General features: G+C 41.8%; 1 protein-coding gene across 1 annotated transcript; it reads right to left on the bottom strand.

Moving 5' to 3' along the window:
• Positions 1–1,720: 1,720 nt before the first annotated feature.
• MYOD1 (myogenic differentiation 1) lies at positions 1,721–8,969 on the bottom strand. The gene is made up of 3 exons (XM_083359378.1): positions 8,203–8,969; positions 3,072–3,150; positions 1,721–2,583 (listed from the first exon to the last, which is right to left on the bottom strand). Exons 1-3 carry the CDS (start codon positions 8,749–8,751, stop codon positions 2,324–2,326), a joined length of 888 nt encoding a protein of 295 aa, XP_083215504.1. The 5' UTR covers positions 8,752–8,969; the 3' UTR covers positions 1,721–2,323.
• Positions 8,970–22,032: the final 13,063 nt, after the last annotated feature.

Raw genomic sequence — 22,032 nt, 5'->3', positions numbered from 1 at the left:
TCCTTTAGATATCAATACAGGTTAAAAAGCAGACTCAGTCCCATGTCCTGGTTGAAAGTCTGCTTGAAGTGGGTTCTGAAAATCAGTATTATCCAAAGGTTCAGTGTACAACACAAGCTAACCATGGGTTGATCAGCCTCTTCCATCTTCATGATTGTAGGTTAAGTATTAGGGGAGTTGAAGTCAAATCTATCTGGAAGGCACCAGGGGAGACTATTCTTGGTACATTGGTATGCCAGTACAAATAATATATGGGAGGACAGAAATTGTAACTGTGGCTATTAGCACAGCATTCTGTATTTCGAAGGAAGAACAAGTTACTCAGAGCTGGCTTCAAGAAGCCAGTTTACTGGCCAGAAAAAGAACAGCTGCTTGGAAGTTATTGTCCTTCCCCCTGCCAGAAACAACATTTGACTCCAGCTGCTGGTTGCCCAGGAATTGTAGATGAGGGAAGATAAGACGAATAAGGGCTACTCAGTCATTTTATAGCATCCCAGTCCAAGCCAGGCTGCTTATAAGAGAAATTGAGATCCAGCAGAGGATCTGGAAGAAGCTTTGTCAACTACTGTCTTATGGACAAGAGGCTTAAGAAATAGAGGCCTCCAAAGACTGGGAAGACCCACCTGGTGGCCAGCAGCATTTTGGGGGATCTGGAAAGCTGAGCCAGCCAAAATAAGCAGTGATTAGTGGTACAGCAGGAAGACCCAGGAAGTGAGTAACTTTGGATTCAGAAGGCTAAGAAGTTCTTTGACCCAAAGCTCTGAGAACTAAGCACTGGTAGAAAAGAAGCATCCAGGAAGAACTCCAACATGTGGTCAGTAATAGAGCACTGGACACAGCCCAAGTACTCCAAAAAGACAGAGAAAGCATCAGTTATTACTAGCAAAAGTACTACTGGGAGTAGGTGAGGAATTGGGAGTCTGGCTAAAAGCAGTTTCCAACAACCTCCACTTTCCAGCACAATCCAGCAAGCCATAAAAGTGAGTATAAGTTAACATGGGCTATGGAGGACCAGGCAGAGGCCAAAAGTCCCAGTGGAGGAAGAGTTCAAGTTAAAAGGGAAAATTAAAGAACAGGAATGAGGAATACTGTAGAATGTACAATATAAACATGTTGATAAAATAGGACAGTGTGTAAGGTAATAGACATGAGAAAATAAAAGCAGAAAACTAGTTGTAAGAAAAAAGTTCTCTTAATGTAAAAACATTGTATTTTTTAGTATCTTACAATTTTAAAAATCTCATTTAGTGAGAATTGTGGGTGTCTCTGACTAGCACCACCTCACAAAGAACCTATGATAATAAGTGTCCTCTTGAAATATATAATAATTTATTTTAGAAAGTATAGTTTCCCCTGTATTTGTTATAGCATTCCAGTAATTTACCATGCAACATAAAGTTCATAGCATTATCAAAATAGCAATACAGTAGCTATTTCTGCTTCTAAGCAAAAGCAGAATGTATTGATGATTGAATCTGTAGGACTGGTTTTACCAGAGTATGAAGTCATGAGTTATAATACTGAGGTCAAGATCTGATGGGCAACTGAAGGCAATTTGAAAAGAGAGTGAAATTGCAGAAGCTTAATATGTGACTTGACCAAACAGAGTCAAAAATTATTTGTCGATATTATATTGGAATCCCTAGCCGAAGACAAATAACTCCCAACAATTTTATAAATAAGGATTTTTATTTAGAATATTGTTGAAAACATTCTCAGCATCCATATTGTATAAATATATAAAGTTAAAGTTTGGCACAACAAACCAAGCAACATTAAATACATACATTTTTATTGTTCTTTCCATGGAAACTTTTTTTTTGGTTTTTTTTTGCAAAGTATACAAAATATTTGTTCTTGTTCTTTTTTTTTTTTAAAAAAAGAAGTGGTCCACAACCTTTTCTGCATATATGTGGATGTGATTATGGGGCAGGGGTTTAGATGGGGGGAAATTGCAAAGAAAGGCAGCAATTGTGAATGCATCTGGCTGCTTAAGGTATACAGATAGTAATGGGAATTAAGGAGCCTATCCAGGACCTATAAGGATCCCTGTCCTTCGACCTTTCCACGGTAAAAACATTGGCCATTTCATGGTGCACAATTCTAAAAGACCTCTATATACAAATTAAATAGCTTTTGTTTATAACCAATAAATAAGTGCATTCTTGGAGTAATACAAGCATGGAAAAAAGGAATTATTAGATAAGATTTGAAAGCGAGTAAAAAAAATAAAATAGCCGTAAGTATTGTTCGTTTTCAGTCTTGGAAATGCAGGTTTAAGTAGGATTGCTGGTTAAAAGAAAGCATTCGTCATATTTGCACTTCATAGCACTTGGTAAATAGGATTGCTGGCGCTGTGGTTGGCAGAGTCCTGAGGAACTTGAGTGCAGCTGACGGGGGAGCTGGTTTGGGCTCCGGGATCACTCAGACTGGCCCCTTCGTGGAGTGAACAAGGGCTCCCTTCAATCCCACTTTCAGCCGTGGGTAGAGCAGGACAGGCTGTGCTCTCTGTTGAAATCCGTTCCACGATGCTGGACAAGCAATCCAGGCTGGAAACGACCGAATTCTTCCCTTGCTTTGAATCTAAAGACAGGGAGATCCGTCAGTCCCAGGACAATACCAACAAGCTATTTTTTTGCAGGAGTCCTCACACGTACACAAACATGAAATACATATATTTTATATCATATACTGCTGCTCTGCAGTCAATTTCAGCTGAATACCTATTCAGTATCCCTACAGTTGCAAATTCAATGGGCATTACAGTAATGGCACATAAGCCGGGAATAAGTGAAGCTGGGAATACAAAAAGGGACCGTTTAAAAATTTATGTATGTATTTATTAAATTTATGTACTGCCCATCTCACTGTTCAAGTCTAAGGTTATGTACCAAAACAACTGCTCATTTTGATCACCAATGAAAATTAAATGCCTGCAACTTAATCACCATTACAGTATATTTGATAAAATATACCGTATATGCTTTCAGTTACACGGATGTGAATAAAGAAGTATCCAAAATATTATATATCTTAATTGAGAAGAATTTTTTTTAAAGACAAATACTTACCACTAAGTGATTCTGAATAGTAGTTGCTGTCATAACTGCTCCTTCTGCGAGAACTGCAAGGAGGACCACTGTATTCCATCTGAGACAAAACCCAACAATACGAGGCATTCAGTCAGAAACGTCAACACAAACCTTGACTCAAAAGTTTAATGGTAGTTTCATTTAGTGATAGATATGCAGCTCTTTATATATCAGATACCACACATTTTTCATATCTATCTTATCTTACACACACACACACACACACACACCATTAATTTAATGTCCCCTGATTAGTGGATATCTATCTGTCTATCTATCTATCTATCTATCTATCTATCTATCTATCTATCTATCTATCTATCTATCTATCTATCTATCTATCATCTATCTACCTACCTATCTATCAGATATATGTAATAGATATATGTAATATATCTATAGTGGACATCTATCTATCTATCACACACAGAGACAAAACTTTAATTTAATGTCCACTAATCAGGGTAGAAAAACCTCACTTAATGATAAAGTGCCTTTTATTACCATGCCAAATAGATGTATTTATTATGTATTGTTCTGTTGTGATGGCATTCTTTAATTTCATATTGTGTAAGCCACCTGGATTAAAGTGCCATACATGCCTCAACAAATTATTAAGAAAACAAACATTCCTTGTCTTCCAGAAGGCCACTAAGACCTGGATTTTCCTCCAGAGGCAAGGGGCAAGAAGGGAGGGAAGGTGATTCTGTGATGGGATTGTTACAAGCGCTTGATGGTTTTAAAGGGTCTATTTATATATCTATTGAAATTTAAAATTTATTTAATTGCACATCCAGAGGTACTTTATATACTATGAATGGCCATATCTATGGAGAGTGGCCATGCACATTTTTTTAAAAAAAAAATAAATAATAAAAATTAGGTAAACTATATAATTTTTATGAATGTGAGGTCCATGGTTCTGGCATTAGCAATAGCAATAACACTTAAGACTTATATACCGATTCACAGTGCTTTACAGCCCTCTCTAAGCGGTTTACAGACTCAGCCTATTGCCCCCAACAATATGGGTCCTCAATTTTACCAACCTCAAAAGGAAGGAAGGCTGAGTCAACCTTGAGCCAGTGAGAATCAAACTGCTGGCAGTCGGCAGAGTTAGCCTGCAATACTGCATCTGTAGAGCAGTATGCCACCACAGCTCTTAGAACAGGAGGAACTTTTTTTACTCTTAACTGAATTCCAAATATTCATCAGAGTAGGGAAACTAAACTAGAAGAGAATGGTTAGTTGCCAAGGATTATGCATGACTCATTTGTCTTTCCTTGTCAAATGATCTCTCCGGCAAGTCATAGCCTCTCAGGCTTCCTGTACTTTGATTAAGTCCTTCAGAAGGCTCCTCCTCTCTGACTATTTTAGATTGGGATATGTGTGCAGTCAGAAAAGTTTCAGAGCAATTGAGAGGTGTGTTAACAGCAATCCCCTCAGACACACTCCCAACAACAGAATAAAATCAGCTCAACAAAAGATGAAGTATCGAGAAAACCCAAGTCCTGCTCAACATGAAACTCACTAAATCACACGGGAACAGACATTCTTTTTCAATCTAGCCAAGGGCTTTTCAACCAGTGGTACGGGTACCACCTATGGTACATGAGCACCTGGCAGGTGGTACACGACCATCCTAGAAAAGTGGTAGCGGGGGAGGGGAATGAGCTGAACCGGTGGCAGCACCGCACAAGCCTGAGCGAGAGACGGCTGGAGCTGCAGGGCTGTCAGGGCTCAGCGGAAGCACCAGGATCAGTGCCACTTTCCAGCTGATCGGCACTTCTTCGGGGCTTTCAGGGCTCAGTGGAAGCGCCAGGATCAGTGCCAAGCTCCAGCTGGAGCTCAGTGCTGATCCTGGTGCTTCTGCTGAGCCCTGAAGAAACACCAATCAGTGGGAAAGCAGCACTGATCCTGGCACTTCTGCTGAGCCCAGAAGAAGCGCCGATCAGCTGGAATGTTGCAGCATCCCCAGGGTCTTGTGATTTACATTCAGATGCTTGGCAACTGATTCATATTTATGACGGTCACAGTGTTCCAGGGTCATGTGAAGTGACCAAAACCTGCTGCAACCACCCAGCAGATGGGGGGGGAATAAAAACCAAACACCCCCACCCCACCCCCGCTGCCAATCCTCAACAAAAATGATCACAACAATGAAAACTTCGGACAGGAGGAAGAACGCCACCGGGTGGGCAGGCAGGTGTCTTGCTCAGCTGTGGCTTGGCGGGCACTTTTTTCAGTGCCATTGTAATGTTGAACAGTCACTAAGCAAACTGTTATAAGTCGAGGACTACCTGTACTTCATCACTTTTTTCCTTTTTGCGGGGGGGTCAAGTTTTTGACACCTTGCTAGGCGACTGGTGGTACTCGGATATTGCCATATCCTAAAAGTGGTACAATGGGTGAAAAGCCCTGATCTAGCCTACCTCATGGGCTCCTTATTATGGGAACTAGTTTCAGGGGGGAAAGACTCTCTTATATGTTACTATGATGTTCCCCCTTTCAGGAGAAAAAAATATCTCATGAACAATTTTATTTTTTTTTAGAAAAGGGGAAGGGGGTTGGTAGAAAAGTCTGTGGAATTACAGATCAAATTTTACTGCAGCATAACGCTAATCTTCACTTTTTTCCAGGTTGCTATTACATATATTAAAGCACTTTATCATTGCAAGAAATCTCCAATAAATTACTTAAGATCCACAGCAGTGTTATAAATTTTTGCCTAGTGAGGCTTCTTCCTAATTCACAGAACTCTATGAATATTTACTGGAAAGTAAGTTCCAAAGAAGACAGGATAGACGCTAGAAAATAATTTAGAGGATCCATTGCCAAGTAATGCTTTTCTTCCAGAAAAGCTTTGAACTAGCATGTTTTAATGAGCATCTTTCATTGAAGGTTCTCCAGACATGAGCAGATTCAGAAGTATTTACTTTGGACCGCTCTATTCTGGAGGAAGTGAATGAGGTCAGGGTATAATTTTAACTGCTATCCACATCTCAAAAATATTAACTTTAAGATATATAGCTGCATATATAGAAGGGGAGATTGTATCTTTGGGCAAGCAAGATGAGAATATTCCATTTAATGTACAGGAGAAGTATGCATTTCCCCCAGTGATTAAATTTCATAAGCAAATGTATTTGCTATTTGCTAATGAAATTTAATCACTGAGGAAAATGCATATAGTAATTATATTTGCTCCAAGAAAAAAAAGGGTTCATTTTACTGCAAGGACGACAGTGGGAGTTGAATTTCAGAAGACACAGATTGAATTTCGTACCACAAATCCTCTGGAGCAGAAAGAGCAATACTTAAAGTTTGTTCCCTAACTGTTTGAAGCAGTATTTTGTAACTTTCTTTGTGTATGTGTATGTATATGTGTATTTGTGTGTGTACATGCAAGTGTGTACACTAAAGCCTTTGAGTCAATTCTTGACAATTCCATGCAGTATCTTATTTTGGAAGTGCCACTGCCTCCTGCTTAGGGATGAGACAGAATGACTGGACCAAGATCACTCAGCTGGCTTCATGCCTGCAGCAGAATTCAGCTTCCTGGTTTTTAGCTTGTTGCCCTAACTAATATACCAATCTGGATCTCTTGTTGAGGATGTTTCAAAATTGTATATATTTTTCTTTGAGCTGGAGCCACCAAAGAAGCTTCTGTTGAAGGGCAACCCATTATTTGACTAAATAAATAAATGTATTCTGTAGTTTAGGAAACACGTCTACCTGAAGTGAAATCTCATCAGTTTAGTGAGTGCTCATTCCTTAGAGTGCAACCTCACTAATAGAATTAGGGCTGGATGGGAAGATGACTTGGAACTGGAGTTAAAAGCAGAACAGTGAAACAATTTATTCCATCAATTTATTACAACCACTGACACATAGGAATTTCCATATCAAATTCCTCCTGTCTCCACCCTAATTCCTGAGGGAACAAATAGCCCAAACTGGGATTAAGAAGCAGACCTCCTTTCCCTTTTCCACTCAAGGCTGAGAGCGCCAAAAAAAACTTGCCTATGGACCTTTTTCTCCTCTTTCTCTCGGATTAGAGACTAAGCCTGCTTCAGCACCAGAACAGAGCATTCCCTATTTTCCCTGACATAAGCGTGAAGAGAAACTGATCCTCTTTACCAAGGAATCAGAGGGCGCTTGCAGACAGATGGCTCTAGCATGGCCCATCAAAAGGCACCTCAGAATGATTATAAGCTTTCTCCTTTGTCCTGGAAAGAAAAAAAAACCGTGCAGAGAAAACCGGGGAGAATGCATACCGACTAACCATATCTCCTCCCGAACACATACTAAACAACAAGTCTTCCTACTACTACTGTCAGTAGTTAACACTTCCAGAAAGGCAAGCTACCACTTGCAGCTTTAAGAAGCTTTTCAGGAAGCCAAGACTAGAAGTTGGGGTTCTGCCACCTGGGGACCATATTTTCTGAAAAAGCCATGAAAGCAGGTTGTACTCCAGCATTTGAGGGGCTGCCACAAAGAAGAGGGCATCAAACTGTTCTCCAAAACTCCAGAGGGCAGGACAAGAAACAATGGTTGGAAACCCAACCAAAGAGTGAAGCAAACTAGAATTAAGGAGAAACTTCCTAACAGTGAGGACAATTAACCAGTGGAACAGCTTGCCTTCAGAAATTGTGGGGTGCTCCATCACTGGAGGTTTTTAAGAAGAGATTGGACAGTCACTTGTCTGAGATGGTATAGGTTCTCCTGCTTGAGCGGGAGGCTGGACTAGAAGATCTCCAAGGTCCCTTCCTATCCTATCTTATCCCTCCCCCGCCAAATTATTTTGGGGTTTGTGTTGGCAGACACAGAGTTGGAGCCAACCGCAGATTTCAGGGCAAACCGTTTCAGGCCAGAGTTTCTCATCTTTAAGATGGACTGTCAAGACACATGGAGAAACTGCTCTCGTGGACTTCCTGTGCAATTCAAGGCAAATAGCAATAGCCCTTAGACTTATATACCGCTTCACAGCCCTCTCTAAGCGGTTCACAGAGTCAGCCTACGGGCCCTCAACAATCTCGGGTCCTCGTGGAGACCGAAGCGTCCTCGAGAAACGGCGGCGGCGGCGGCTTCCGCCAGCGCGCAGACTCACCATGCCGTCGGAGCAATTGGAGCGGGGGCTGGAGGCGTCGGAGTCGCCGCTGTAATGTTCCAGGACCGGGTAGTAGACATCCTCTTGCTCCCGCAGCAGCGCCTGCAGGCTTTCGATGTATCGGATGGCGTTGCGCAGGATCTCCACCTTGGGCAAGCGCTGGTTGGGGTTGGTGGAGGTGCAGCGCTTGAGCGTCTCGAAGGCCTCGTTGACCTTGCTGAGCCGCCTCCGCTCGCGCATGGTGGCCGCCTTGCGGCGGTCGGCGTTGGTGGTCTTCCTCTTGCAGGCTTTGCAGGCCCAAAGCAGGCAGCGGCCGGCCTGGTGGTGCCCGCTGGGCGCCCGGATGTGCTCGTCCTCGTGGCCGTGGTGGTGGTGGTGGCTGTGCTCGTCGGCCTTCAGCAGGCCTCCCACGTGCACCAGCCGCGGGTCCAAGTCTTCGAAGAAGTGCATGTCCGACGTGTTGAAGCAAGGGTCGTCGTAGAAGTCGCCGGCGGGCGAGAAGGAGCAGAGGGAGCCCTCGGTCAGCTCCATGTGGCCTAGGACGTCCATGGAAGAGCGGTGGCCGCCGGGCTCCCCACCCGGGCAGACGGCGGCGGGCTTTTCCTAGCGCTGGAGGGGAGCGCGGAGTGGGTGGGTGGGTGGAGGGGGGCTCCGAGGCCAAATGACCCGCCGAGGGAGAGCCAGAGAGCGCTGGAGGGGGCTTCGATCTCGCTCCCAGCTTCTTTATCCCCCCCTTTCCTCTTTCTTCCTCCGCCGCCGCCGCTCTGCCTGCCGGCCCTTCCCGATGCCATCCCGCCTGGTCTCCTCGTGGCTCTATTTATCCCGGAGAGGAGGCTGGCCGTTCCTCCGCAGCCACCTCTGCCCCCACCTGCCGGCCTATCCCCTCGGGCCTCGCAAAGCCGGTCGCCCGGAGCGGGGCTGTCTCTCTCCAAGTGGGCGGGAGGACGGAGGGGGGGGGAGAGGCGAGAGGCCGCGCCGTCGTGATTGGACGGCCTGGCCGAAGAGACGCCCGGCCGAAGAGAGTCGGAGCAACGTGGCCCCGTTTGCGGGAGGGGAGGGGGGCGAATGCCAAACGCCTGTCGGGGAATGGGCCGGATTGGGGGGGGGGGTCGAAATCTGCTTAATGCACCCGCGATCGGAAGGGAGGCGATGCGGCTCTCGGTTTCCGTTCGTTTCCGACGCGGTGCGTGTAGGCTTTGTCCACCGCTTGGAATAAACTTGAGAAAGGAATAAATGCGGCAACGTAATAAGAGCCGGTTTTGGAAACGAGTGGCCTTTTATCCTTTTTAATTATCTTTTCCCTCTTCCTCTCTCTCCGTAAGGCAATTCATCCTTTTACCACGTCAAAACGTTACACTCTTGAGCTATCCACTGAAAGGTTAAAAAAGAAAGAAAGAAAAGAAACTACTGTAGTAATCTTTGAGACCACGTCGAATTTATTTTAATTGGTTTCCAGGATCGTGAAATTACCGAGGCCTGATGGTTAAATCGAAAAGGGTTTGGGAGCCGATTCGTAGGGATTTCCCCAGGTTTGGAAAATGCCAATATCGCTGTGTTGTTGTTTTTTTTAAATTGGGAAGAGGCTTCTGGAGGATTTCCCCATCGAAGTCGTCGTAGTTTTGAAACTGCTTTAATCTGTTGTACACCTGTCGCTGCTTTTAATTGACCTACCTATGAAGCAGGATGGTGATCCGCTTTGTAATATTCGATCTCAAGATTTACGTTTCTCTAAACGTGGCCATCGGTTGCTCTTTGGGGCTGTAGCAGCTTTGGGTATTTTTTTTTCCAACCCTGTTTTTTATATTTCAATGCATACGAGGGAAAAATCTGTTATCCTTGGAGGCCATAATTTATTTATTTATTTATTTATTTATTTATTTATTTATTTATTTATTTATTTATTTATTTATTTATTTATTTATTTATTTTTAATCCCATTTATATCCCGCCCTTCTCCAAAGACTCAGGGCGGCTTACAATTTAAGCACAAACCAATGTGCTTAGCAATAATGTCCGGGGTAAGCGTCTTTTCGTTACTGAATATTCTCGCTCTAGTTTTTTTCCGATTCAACATTTTTTTTATTTCACGGGTGGAAGTGAAAGGCGCACGTGCGCCTCACCGGGAAATCCGTAGGCTTCCAGCGTAGCTGCTCAGAAGGAGAATTTGATTCCGTATCTGTTTTTCGATTTCAACTATGGTGAGAATGGAAGGCGGACAAAATCAAGTATTTTTCTATTGCTCTCCCCAACCCGCCGCCTTCGGATAATCAAGAGCCATGAAAAAAGAAACGGATCGCCCCGGTTAATTTCTCCAGTCCTTGCAGGATTGCATTCTATAGACCTAGCCGTCCCTGGGGACAAATTGGAGGCAAGATTTTGGAGCGGGTGGGGTTATGAAAGCGGAGGTCTCTCCAGATAGGTCGGGATGTGGTCTTCTTTCCGTCAGCCTGGAAGTTTTTCCAAAGCCAACCCACGGGCATTCGTTGCTTTACGAGTTTATTTTTACTCCAGCTTATTTTGAATCGCCGGGATCAGAATCGCGGCTATCCTGAGCTACGAGTAACTTAAACGAGGGCTTAGACCGACGGAAAAAGAGTTAGGGAGCACCGCGATAGGAGGCACTGAACTCCAATGTCCGATGGGAAGGATTGGCGGGGGCTGCGAAATCGGATTTGAGCAAGGGCGAAGGTCCTTTAGGTGCTTTAAAAAAAAGGGAGGGGGAGAGGGGTTGCTCATGATTGGTGACATTCAGCCCACCCACGAAATCGTTGCAAGGGTAAGAAGACCCCAGCCAACCAGCAAGGGGTGGGAAAAGCGGTTCCGAAGGCCAAAAAGTGGAGAGGCCGGAGCGGAGTAGCCTTCCCTCGCCAAGGCAAAAAAATCTTTCCGGCCGGACTAGTAAAACGGAGAGGAGAGGACGCGGTGTTTATCGTCAACCTCCTCCTCTCTGGAGCATCTACTTTGGGTGGGCAGAATTTGCCAACTTCAGTCCTACTGATTGCTATGCCTTTGCCCTCGGCTCTTAAAAAAAAAAAAGCATACTCGGCTGAGTCAAGAAGGCCAGTTTCAGGCTGCCCAACAAGGTTTGCAAACTTGATGCCTGGCACCTAACCGCTGGTGCCCATCCCCAGCTCTGCTGGCCCGTTGGGGAGTTGAAATGAAGGGTATCTGCTCTTTCCTTTTTGGAAGGAGAGCCCTGGAAGGCTTGCCGGAGCTGATCTGGCATTCTGAAGGAGGAGGGGACCCTCGTTTTTTTAGCCTTCCGGAGAAGGAATATTTGCTCACTGACAATGCTGCTGCAGCTACCAGAAAGAAGGATCTGTTGTATCTGTTGTTTTGAACAGGGGAAAACCAAATAGACGGTGGACGTTTCTAAATCTTGACATCAGATTGAGATGTAGTCAACATTTTTCAGAAATGCGCAAATGATAAACTAATTAGAAACGTGTTTTGTTGGTGATTTGTTAGAAATACCTTTCACTGTGCAGGGTGGGGTTTACTTCTTTATAAATAGATATAAAGTTAACCTGAGTTGAAAGCATCTCCTTACTTTTTTATTCTCCAGTGGCCAACAGGATTCTAATCTATTTTGTTATTGTTGTTAGTTGCGAAGTCGTGTCCGACCTATCGCGACCCCATGGACAATGTTCCTCCAGGCCTTCCTGTCCTCTACCATCTTCTGGAGTCCATTTAAGCTCACACCTACTGCTTCAGTGACTCCATCCAGCCACCTCATTCTCTGTCGTCCCCTTCTTCTCTTGCCCTCCATCTTTCCCAGCATTAGGCTCTTCTCAAGTGAGTCCTTCCTTCTCATTAGGTGGCCAAAGTATTTGAGTTTTAGCTTCATGATCTGGCCTTCTAAAGAGCAGTCTAATCTATATGGTCCCATATGTACTGCATTGTATTCCTATACTAGTATATACTGTATATAGCGGCAGTGATCATATGTTTCAGAAAGTACTTCTGTTATATCCATTCATCATCCTTGGTGATGTTGGCTGGAGTTTATGAGAATTATAATCCAAAATATTTTGAGAAATTTTGCTGACAAGCTCTAACGAACTGTTTTTCTAAGAATCCATATCTAAATCCAGAAAGAGAGATAAATAGGCAGTGCACTATTCAACTCTCAATTTTGAGAGCTGAAGTCCACACATCTTAAAGATGACAAGGTTAGAAAACACTTCATTACAGTATAATACAGTCATAGGTATACAGTAATTACTTATTTCACATAACTGGTAAACAGCAACAAACAGCAAGACACAGACTAACTTTTCTACTTTTTTTCCTTGTCTTTTGATACAGCACAATTATGAATAAATAATTGTTGCCACAGATATTTTATATAGCTGTTATGTGAACAAGCATAGATTTGTAATCATTTCAGTCTGTTGGGAAAATACTTAATAATCTTTATAATCTTTTAAATTGTTTTTAAGTTTTGTAATTTGTTGTATTGTTTTAAAAAAACCTTGTGAACTGCCCTGAGTCCTATGGGAGAAGGGCGGTATATAAATCTAAATAAATAAAATAAATAAAAATTCTATATATAAAACAGGATAGCTAAGCTAAGTTTAGATGTGATTAGTACTTGGATGGAGGACTGCCTGGAAATCCAAGGGTCAAGGGCTAGATTGGGAAACTATCTGGACATACCCATGAAATAATCGGGAACTGAACTCAGGTGGAGACTTTCATCACTCTGATGAACTTTTAACAGGGCTTCAGGAAGCGTTACAATAAGTGTCCGCTAGAGGATGCTCTCTCTATATTGATCTTGAATCATATTAAATGGCGATTTTTCTTTTTCTGCATAACGTTGCTTTCAGTCATACCTGGAGTATTAAAATATATACAAATAGCACTATTTGGTTTCAAGGGTGCCCTGTCTTAGTTTCTAGGTAACCCAGATCCATATTATTCAATTTACAGTTAATCATTGCGACTAGATTTCTCCTAAGGCTAATTCTCTGAAGGGGGAAACCCCAGATCAAGTCAAACAGCCCTTCTACCACCAGCTTTCCAGTTAGCTGACAAGTGATTCAAGATCTTCTAAAGCTATTTATTTCTCATCTTTCCATAAAACCAAAGTAAAATGAATAAAAATTCTGGAGCAGCACAAGAGATCTTGCTAGTTTATAAAACAGAAATGCATACCTAATTCATAAGGTTAAATAATAATGAAATGGTTTAATGTTTATATGAATCCTAGGAAGGCAAATTATAAAAAAAACTATAAAAATTTGGTAACACGATGCTAATATTTGGGTACATAGTGTACCTCTTAAGGGCAGAGTTTTATACAAGGGAAAATAAAAAGGTAAGGCAGTCTGTACTGGCCCATCACATCAGTCTGAATTTCCAGAAACCCTTCCACAAATCCTGATTTGATAATCCATCCCAATTTCTTGGCTCAATATCAAATTGCCATTTTATTCTCCTGTGGACATATGTTCAATATCCCCGTCTAGCTTAGAGAGCTGAGATTTCCTTGTAATCTCCTAGCTATCCTCTACATGAATCTGGCGCTGCTTAGCTTCTTTGAAGATTAAACAAAATCAGCTAGGTGCTACTACTGATAGTGACGTTAAAAATACATTATTCCATATTCAAGTAAATATGCCCTTGAGTCACCTCAATTCCTGGTGACTATATGGTCACACTCACGTGGTTTTCTTGGCAGCCATAAATGTTTTTATTAGAAATATGAATACATGTCCTTCTCCTTGGATTATGTCATATTCCCTAAATTTATAATTCTAAACTATATAGAGTTGCTACCCTATATCAAATGTTCAGTTTACTCATAACTATGAATAGTATTGACCACTCTATGTCTTAATGAAACATAGTAAATTTAAAAAAAAGGAAAGATTGTGAGCAAAGTAGTTGGGAATAGACTGCCACTATAAATAATATTTCCAACATTAAATGACTGTAGTAGTACTCATACAATGGGATTTTACATAGTTCACCAATTTCCCATTTTTGGTCTATCCCAAATATGGCTTGGATTCCCCAATCCACCAGCACAGATTTAGGACAATGTACAGAAATTTGTGGGAACAGATAAAAAATTTGTTTCAGCACTAAGAGTATCTATCAGCAGAATAGTACAACATGAGACAAATCTATCTGCTGCATTTATGAAAAAAGATTTCCATGACTCAATTAATACATTGATGAAAGATGTACTCATAAATCTTATATGAGGAGACGCTTTTGCCTTATATCTTGATAACGTTTATGTGCCATCAAGTTGTTGTCAACTCTTAGGGACCACATAGATATGTCTCCTCTATTACTATCCCTGGTCTTTCAATGGTGGATTCAGTAAATCTATCTACCTTACTGCTGGTGATCCTCTTCTTCTGTTTTCTTCTAACTTTCCCAAAATAAGAAGCTTCTCCAGAGAAGTCTTCATATAATGCATCTAAAGTAATATAATTTGACTCTGATTATTTGTGCCTCTAGATTGATTTGCTTAATGATCTATTCATTTAATTTCTTGGCTGTCCACTATATTCTCAGGAATCTTCACCCACACCAGGTTTCGAAAGGATCAACACACTTTCAATCCTGGTCTTTCAAAGTCCAACCTTTACTTCCATAGATACAGCTCTCCCTCTCTCTCCCTCTCTCTCTCTCTCTCTCCCCGCCCCCCCCCCCATAAGAGAACCAATAACTACAGAAGACTTCAAACTTCAAGAAGGCAACTGGACAAAGCACTAAGGGTTGAAGAATATTTACATCTGAGGAACAGAAAGAGATGCATACTAAGTTCTACCAAACACACAACAGCAGTTTCCAGCTGCAGGCCACAAGGCTGATTACTATATTAATCTTGTTCTTCATTGTTTTCTGTAACAAAATAGTTTTGATATTCTTAGAATATTATCAGTTTAAACTGATATACAGTTCTTATATTTAATCAGACCATTGTTGTCAGTTTCCCCTATCTCTTTTCAGAAATAATGTACTGTAGCGACAGCTGAAAGATGTTGTCACAGCTTCCTACCACTTGATCCCAGTCAGTATTTTCCCCCCTTTTCTTTCATGGATTGGCACTGGTGGTTGCATTCTGTTAATTTTCAATTTGGCGTGGATGATTTCTGAACTTTGCCTCATCCTTTCCATTCCTTCCTGGTCATCTATGTCTAGTTACTCTGAACCACTGCTTCCTGCACCTCCTGCCCCCAAGTATCATAATGAGCTAAATCTGTTAAAAACTGAATCTCTACTAGTCACACATCCATGCTGTCACCAACCGAGTTGGTGCATGAGAATCCAAAATTAAGGAACAGAAAGAAATTAACAAAGGAGGCCTCCAAAAAGGGAATGGAGTAAAGTAACTTGATGCATATATTAAATATATGACTATATTTAATATATTAAATATAGTAATATAATATATCAATATATTAAATATAACTCATCATCATGTTATATTGATGGAGAAGGAACACCTCGGAAAAATAAAGAGGGTCAATCAATCAGAATTAGAGCTAGAAGGGACTTCGGAGGTCTTCTAGTCCAACCCTCTCTGCTCAAGCAGGAGGCCCTATAGTCCAGGGGTAGGCAACCTTGGCTCTTTTATGACTTGTGGACGTCAACTCCCGGAATTCCTGAGCCAGACATGCTGGGAGTTGATGTCCATGAGTCATGAAAGAGCCAAGGTTGCCTACCCCTGACCTATACCAATCAATAATCTTCTAATCAATTAACGTGAGAGAGTTGAGGATAGTTTTAAGAGGTTGAGTAACAAAAGAGCGAAGTTATACTCAGAATGCACGAAACCAGCGGCACAGCTCATGTTGGCGCCAGAGCTGCTGCGCAGTGAGGCCTTACCGGCACCTGAAAGCCGCAGGGACTTCCAGGAAGGCCCTGGTGGCACTTTATCCGCCTTCCTCCACTCCGGGAAGTTTTGCTTCACATGCCCAGAGCGCTTCATGGCAGTGGCTGAAGCAGAGGAGTAAGCCGCTCTTGAACCTTTTGGGACTCAGCTCAGTCTTGGCGAGGTGTCATGTCACTGAAGTCTTCCTCTCCTTCGTTTAAATACATTGCTCAGGTTCAGGATTAAAGGGCTGAGGCAGCGCGAGTGTCTGGTGTGCGCCTAGCCTGGGCGTTCCATTCTGAATGAAAAAATGCAGGTTACCGGTTTTTTATCTAATTCATGTCAGTTTTCAAAAAGAGATCTGGGCTTACGTATGCTATTTCAGGGGTTCCGAACCTTGGCAATTTTAAGACCTGTGGACTTCAACTCCCATGCTGGCTGGGGAATTCTGGGAGCTGAAGTCCACAGATCTTAAAGTTGCCAAGGTTGGGGACCCCTGCACTATTGTATAGGCTACGTTTGCTCTTATGGGCACATTTCAATGGGCCCAAGGCTAGAAACGAGCGTCCCACCTTAGCTATGAAAGCCAGCTGGGTGACTTTGGGCCAGTCACTCCCTCTCAAACCAACCCATTTCATAGGTTGCTCTTGTAGGGAAAACAGGAGGATGAAGGTGGTAGTAGGTAAGTACAGCACCTTGAGTTATTTATAAAAATAATAAAGGTAGGATTAAAAACTGTGAGAGGGATCTCGGAGTCCTAGTAGACAATCACTTAAATGTGAGCCAGAAGTGTGCTGCAGCTGCCAAAAAAGCCAACACAATGCTAGGCTGCATTAACAGAGGAATAGAATGAAGATCACATGAAGTGTTAATACCACCTTACAATGCCTTGGTATAGCCACACCTGGAATACTGCATCCAGTTTTGGTCACCATGATGTAAAAATAAGTTGAGACTCTAGAAAGAGTACAGAGAAGAGCAACGAAGATGATTAGGGGACTGGAGGCTGAAACATATAAGGAACGGTTGCTGGAATTGGGTATGTCTAGTTTAATGAAGAGAAGGACTAGGGGTGACATGATAGCAGTATTCCAATAGCTCAGGGGTTGTCACAAAGAAGAAGGAGTCAAGCTATTCTCCAAAGCACCTGAAGGCAGGACAAGAAGCAACTGATGGAAACTAACCAAAGAGAGAAGCAACCTAGAACTAAGGAGAAATTTCCTGACAGTTAGAACAATTAACCAGTGGAACAACCTGCCTCCGGAAGCTGTGAATGCTCCAACACTAGCAGTTTTAAATAAGAGACTGGGCAGCCATTTGTCTGAAATAGTATAGGGTTTCCTGCCTGAGCAGGAGTTGGACTAGATGACCTCCAAGGTCCCTTCCAACTCTATTATTATTTTAAAAAGTTTCTTTAAAGGATTTCTAAGTGAATGTTCAGGGGCTGTTGCTGGCAGATCTCATTGCTGTCTGGAAAGTTGTAATGAATGGAAGGGTTTTCTGAACACAAAATAGCCCTGCCTGTTGGAATAAATACGTATCAGAGGGAATCATGTACACAACACACACACACTTTTAAGAATAATTGACTTCAGCTTTCCATCTTTGCCCCAATACTTTCAGAGCTCTACATGGTATTTTCAAATAATTCACAATTGTATGATATGAAAAAGCTGAAATCACTTTAAGACGGAGTCATTAAAGCAGTGGGTCCTTATTGTGATTTAGAAGCCATAAAATAAGATGTCCCTGCATAAATAAATGGCTCCTATAGGGTAGGGTTCAAAATACTTCTTCTGAAGCATTTTTAAAATGTATACTATTGTGCTAATTATTTTATTTATTGCTTTTGAAAGAATTGGGAGTTCAGGAAGAACCCCCCCCCCTCCCAAGTGATGGACTAGATTCTCCATCAGGAGAAATTATCTGATGCCAGGAGTTACAATTTAGCTCATGCAGACATACAACTCTGTCTTGCTAGGGTTTAGTTTGTTTCAGGCCTTCCAGCTCGATTCAAAACATCAGCACAATCTGCAGCTTGCCTGAGGTGTCAATATACAACTGTACGCTCATGTGCTGATGACGTCTCACTCCAAACTGATGTGGTCAGTTATCCATTAGTTGCAGCCAGAATTGGCAAAATTGGAGGCAAGAACGTTTCTTCTTCTCCTCTCAATGGCTTCATGCACATATGAAGTAAAATGGAAAAGAAGATTTGGTACTATGGAGCATCCAATACAGGAACAACCAAGGATTTGACTACTTCCAGTTGCTGTGTGGAACTGTCCTCTCAGAAGTGGAAATATCATTTCTTTTACTTTCTTATTTGTTGCCCTCTGTAGCTCTACAAAAGGATCAGCTCTTTCAGATTTTAAATTTCATAAGTGAGCAAAGCATTCTTATTTTTCTAACTATTTTATTTGTATGGCATCAGATTGGAAAAAAGGTGCTAAGCTAGAGTGTCCCATGTGCCAAATAACTGGCTAATTTTGGTACTGTTCTGTTTAACCTTGATTATTATAAATGTAATTCATTTCTCAGTATTGCGCAATAAGTTCAGGTTAATTCAGGAAAATAAATAGAGAGGTGGGTAGAAAAGGAAAAGTACCTTAAACCAGTAGATAAGTGACAAATAAATGGGCACCTTGAACCTTCTTGGCTACAATTTTGCCAATTCTGGCTGCAACTAATGGAAAACTGATTAGGACAATTCAGGTCCTAATTTGAACTGAACTTTAACTGCTTTAATTGCTTTAAAATTAAATTGTGTTTGACTATGAATTTGTGTTGACTGAATAGTACAGACATGTCAAACACAAGGCCCGGGGGCCGGATCTGGCCCGCGAAGTGGTTTCATGTGGCCCGCGAAGCCATCCTGGAAACAGTGAGGGAATAGCCCCCTCTGCCTTGGCCCTGGCCCAGAGACCCTCCTTCTGCCAGAGACCCCCAGATCTGTCCCACTCCTGCCCAGGCCCCCATAGGCACCCTTGATACGAACGATGTAGAGCTGGCCACGCCCACCCAGTAGGCCATACACACTCTAGCCATGCCCACCCAGTAGGCCACGCCCACCCAGGCCACACCCACCCGGCCCCTTGAGGGCAACCGCAATGCTGATGTGGCCCTCAATGAAATTGAGTTTGACACCCCTGGAATAGTAAGATAGTCTCCTTTCTACCCTTCAAGAATTTCCTGCTTTCCTGCTTCATTCCTTTTCCTCATTGGGAGATAAGCCAATCTCACAGGAGATAAGTAAAATCAAACTTTCTTAGAGAAGGAAATATAAAATATAATTCCGCTATTTTTAACTATAAATATAATAATTTGGGGTACATATACTCCAGAGATTTTCAGCATATAGTGACACTGCTTACATGCATTGAAACAACCAGTACTTAATAAATTAATTTTAAAACAATAGCATAATTTTTTAATAAAGCTTTAAAGATTATTTTCTGAAGATAAGAATCAGATTAAGCCATGCACTTAAATTTCATGGACTGTTTGCTTACAGAACACCAGCCATATTAGGATACTTGACATCCAGGTATTTTAAGTGTCCTTTAGGATATATGTGAACTGGTTTAGATCCCCAAGCTTACTCTTGCATTGGTATTATAACAATGAACGACCAGGCCATACAGGAGACAAATAGCAGATAGGACTCACTGGTGTGTGTTGTTGTTTTTTTCATTCTGCTGGTGTCAAGAGTAGAGTTTGAAGCCATACTGACACTGGGCCATTCTTTCACATACATTACATTATTTCTGAGACAATCACAGGAAATACTACTTAATAAAAACTTCAGGAATTTCTTCTACCAAATACTGTGGCTACCAGACTGATATTAATATTCAGGAAAAAGAGAATACGTAGTTGCTGTTTTTTACTCCAGCACCCATGCAAACTTGCTGCCTCTTTCCAAGTTTTACTTTGTCTTGAAAGATGGCTGCTGTGTTCGTTTTCTGGATTAGTTACCGCATCTCCCCTTGGCACAGAAAATGTGCAGCTGCTCTCCAAAGCTCATTTTTATGGTACAAAAAGGTTTCACTCCCTTTTTTCTTCTTTGGTCAAAGGCAGAGAGAAAGACTTGTGAATCACCAGATTTGTAATAGTTTTAAGTGGTTAGAATACTTTTGTATAGGGAAAAATATAAATGGATTTAATTGAGCAAACTAAGTATGTTGTTAATGCTGTGACTCTAAATGACTTTGTGCACGGCAGGTGAAATTGCAACTTTTCCCCTTACTGTTTCCATATATTAGTTCATTTTTTCCCCTTGTATTAAAATTTAAAAATGTGTACTACCATTTTGTGAGCTGTTAGTTATGTCAGCTTACTAAAATATTCAGTAGTTTCTATTCAAAAGCAATACAGAGATCAGTCAAGCTCAATTACCACTGAGGAGAAGCCATGATGGTGCAATGGTTAGAATGCAGTATTGCAAGCTGCCAGGAGTTCAATTCTGACCAGCTCAAGGTTGACTCAGCCTTCCATCCTTCAAAGGTCGGTAAAATGAGGACCCAGATTGTTGGGGGCAATATGCTGACTCTGTAAACTGCTTAGAGAGGGCTGTAAAGCACTATGGAGCGATATATAAGTCTGCTATTGCTACTGCTACTACGAAGCAAGTTTATGAACAAATATATTGTAGTCTTGTGTTATAAGAACAAGTGTGTTCCTATTTACACTATGATTCTAGTTTGCCTTCTCAATAAAGCCAGGTTGAATATTTTCATCAAACGCTTTATTCTTGGTTCACTTCCTTTCTCAGCATCTCAGTTACAGTATGCTCATGGTAAGAGGAGAGCTATGTTAGTCTATGGCAAATTAAAACTGTGTTAGTCAACCTCAGCTACTTAAAACTATATGAACTTTTAATTTCCAGAATTCCTCAGCCTATGAATGTTGATACACACTGGTCTGTGGTAACAAAAGATCAGAAAAAGTCTGGTAGCCCTTTTCCAACTAACAACTTTTATTATTAAAAGGTATATATTTCTGTGAGCTGAAGCTCACTTCATCAAATGCGAGGTCGTTTCATCAACTATACTCCTGTCACAAGCCATATCAAGTAGTGACCACTCATAGGAAGAGGCAAGATAATGAATATGTTTCAAAAGCAGCAGACTCCAAATATTTTGGTTTAACCTGTCAGTTACCTTCATCGCCATGATTATAGTATATAAAAACAGTCCAGTCAAATCTCACAGATACCTCTTTGATCCATAAGGACTCCTACAGTTAAGGGTAACAAATAAACATTTCATGAAAGGCCAGGAGAACAAGCCATTGTTCCTTTGCCTATATTAATTTTTGAAAGCAAAGGTCCTGATTCCACCGGTTTAAAGCCTGCATGGATACAATGTTTTGGGATCCCATGGTATTCAGCTGTGATGGAATGTAGCCTGAATTCCCAGAAGGGAGGGAATACTTTCCAGAGGAGCAAGAGACAACTCAGTTCAGATAGGTCATGTGAGAGAAAGAGAGGGGAAGACAGCTCCTCCCTAATAGTTTCCATAGATTTGTGGTGGTGGACGTTTCCTTTAGTTTGGCAAGATTCTGTAGCAGAACAATCTGCTTGGAGGAGTCATGTTTTCCTTGGGTTTTGGAGCCTGACATCAGCCCCTAAAATATATACCGTACTTGCTTGATCTTTTCCTTAGGAAAAAAGCCATGCTGCTCTGGCTATTTTAGTTTGTGATCAAGATCTTCTTGAGGGTAACCAGAAAGCTGTTTAACTACTGAATATATCACTCTCAGAGTTCTTTCTTTTCCTTCTCCAGAGTATTATGAGGCAGTATTATGAGGCAATAAGAAATTTACCACTCCATGCTCTGGATCCCTCCATTAATCTATTGGTCCCATTCAGCCCGAATCTGAAAACAGCTGGGGAGAAGGAGGTTTGTTAAGGGCAAAGAAGAAGATAAGTATTCTGTAAATGGATTAATTTTCTTGAAATCTTAGCTCTCCCAACTTCTGACTAAAGTCAT

The sequence above is a fragment of the Vipera ursinii genome (assembly GCF_947247035.1).
Source record: "Vipera ursinii genome assembly, chromosome: 1".
NCBI lineage: Eukaryota > Metazoa > Chordata > Lepidosauria > Squamata > Viperidae > Vipera > Vipera ursinii.
The sequence above is the reverse complement of the archived record's forward strand: the minus strand, read 5'-3'. Positions and strand labels throughout refer to the sequence as shown.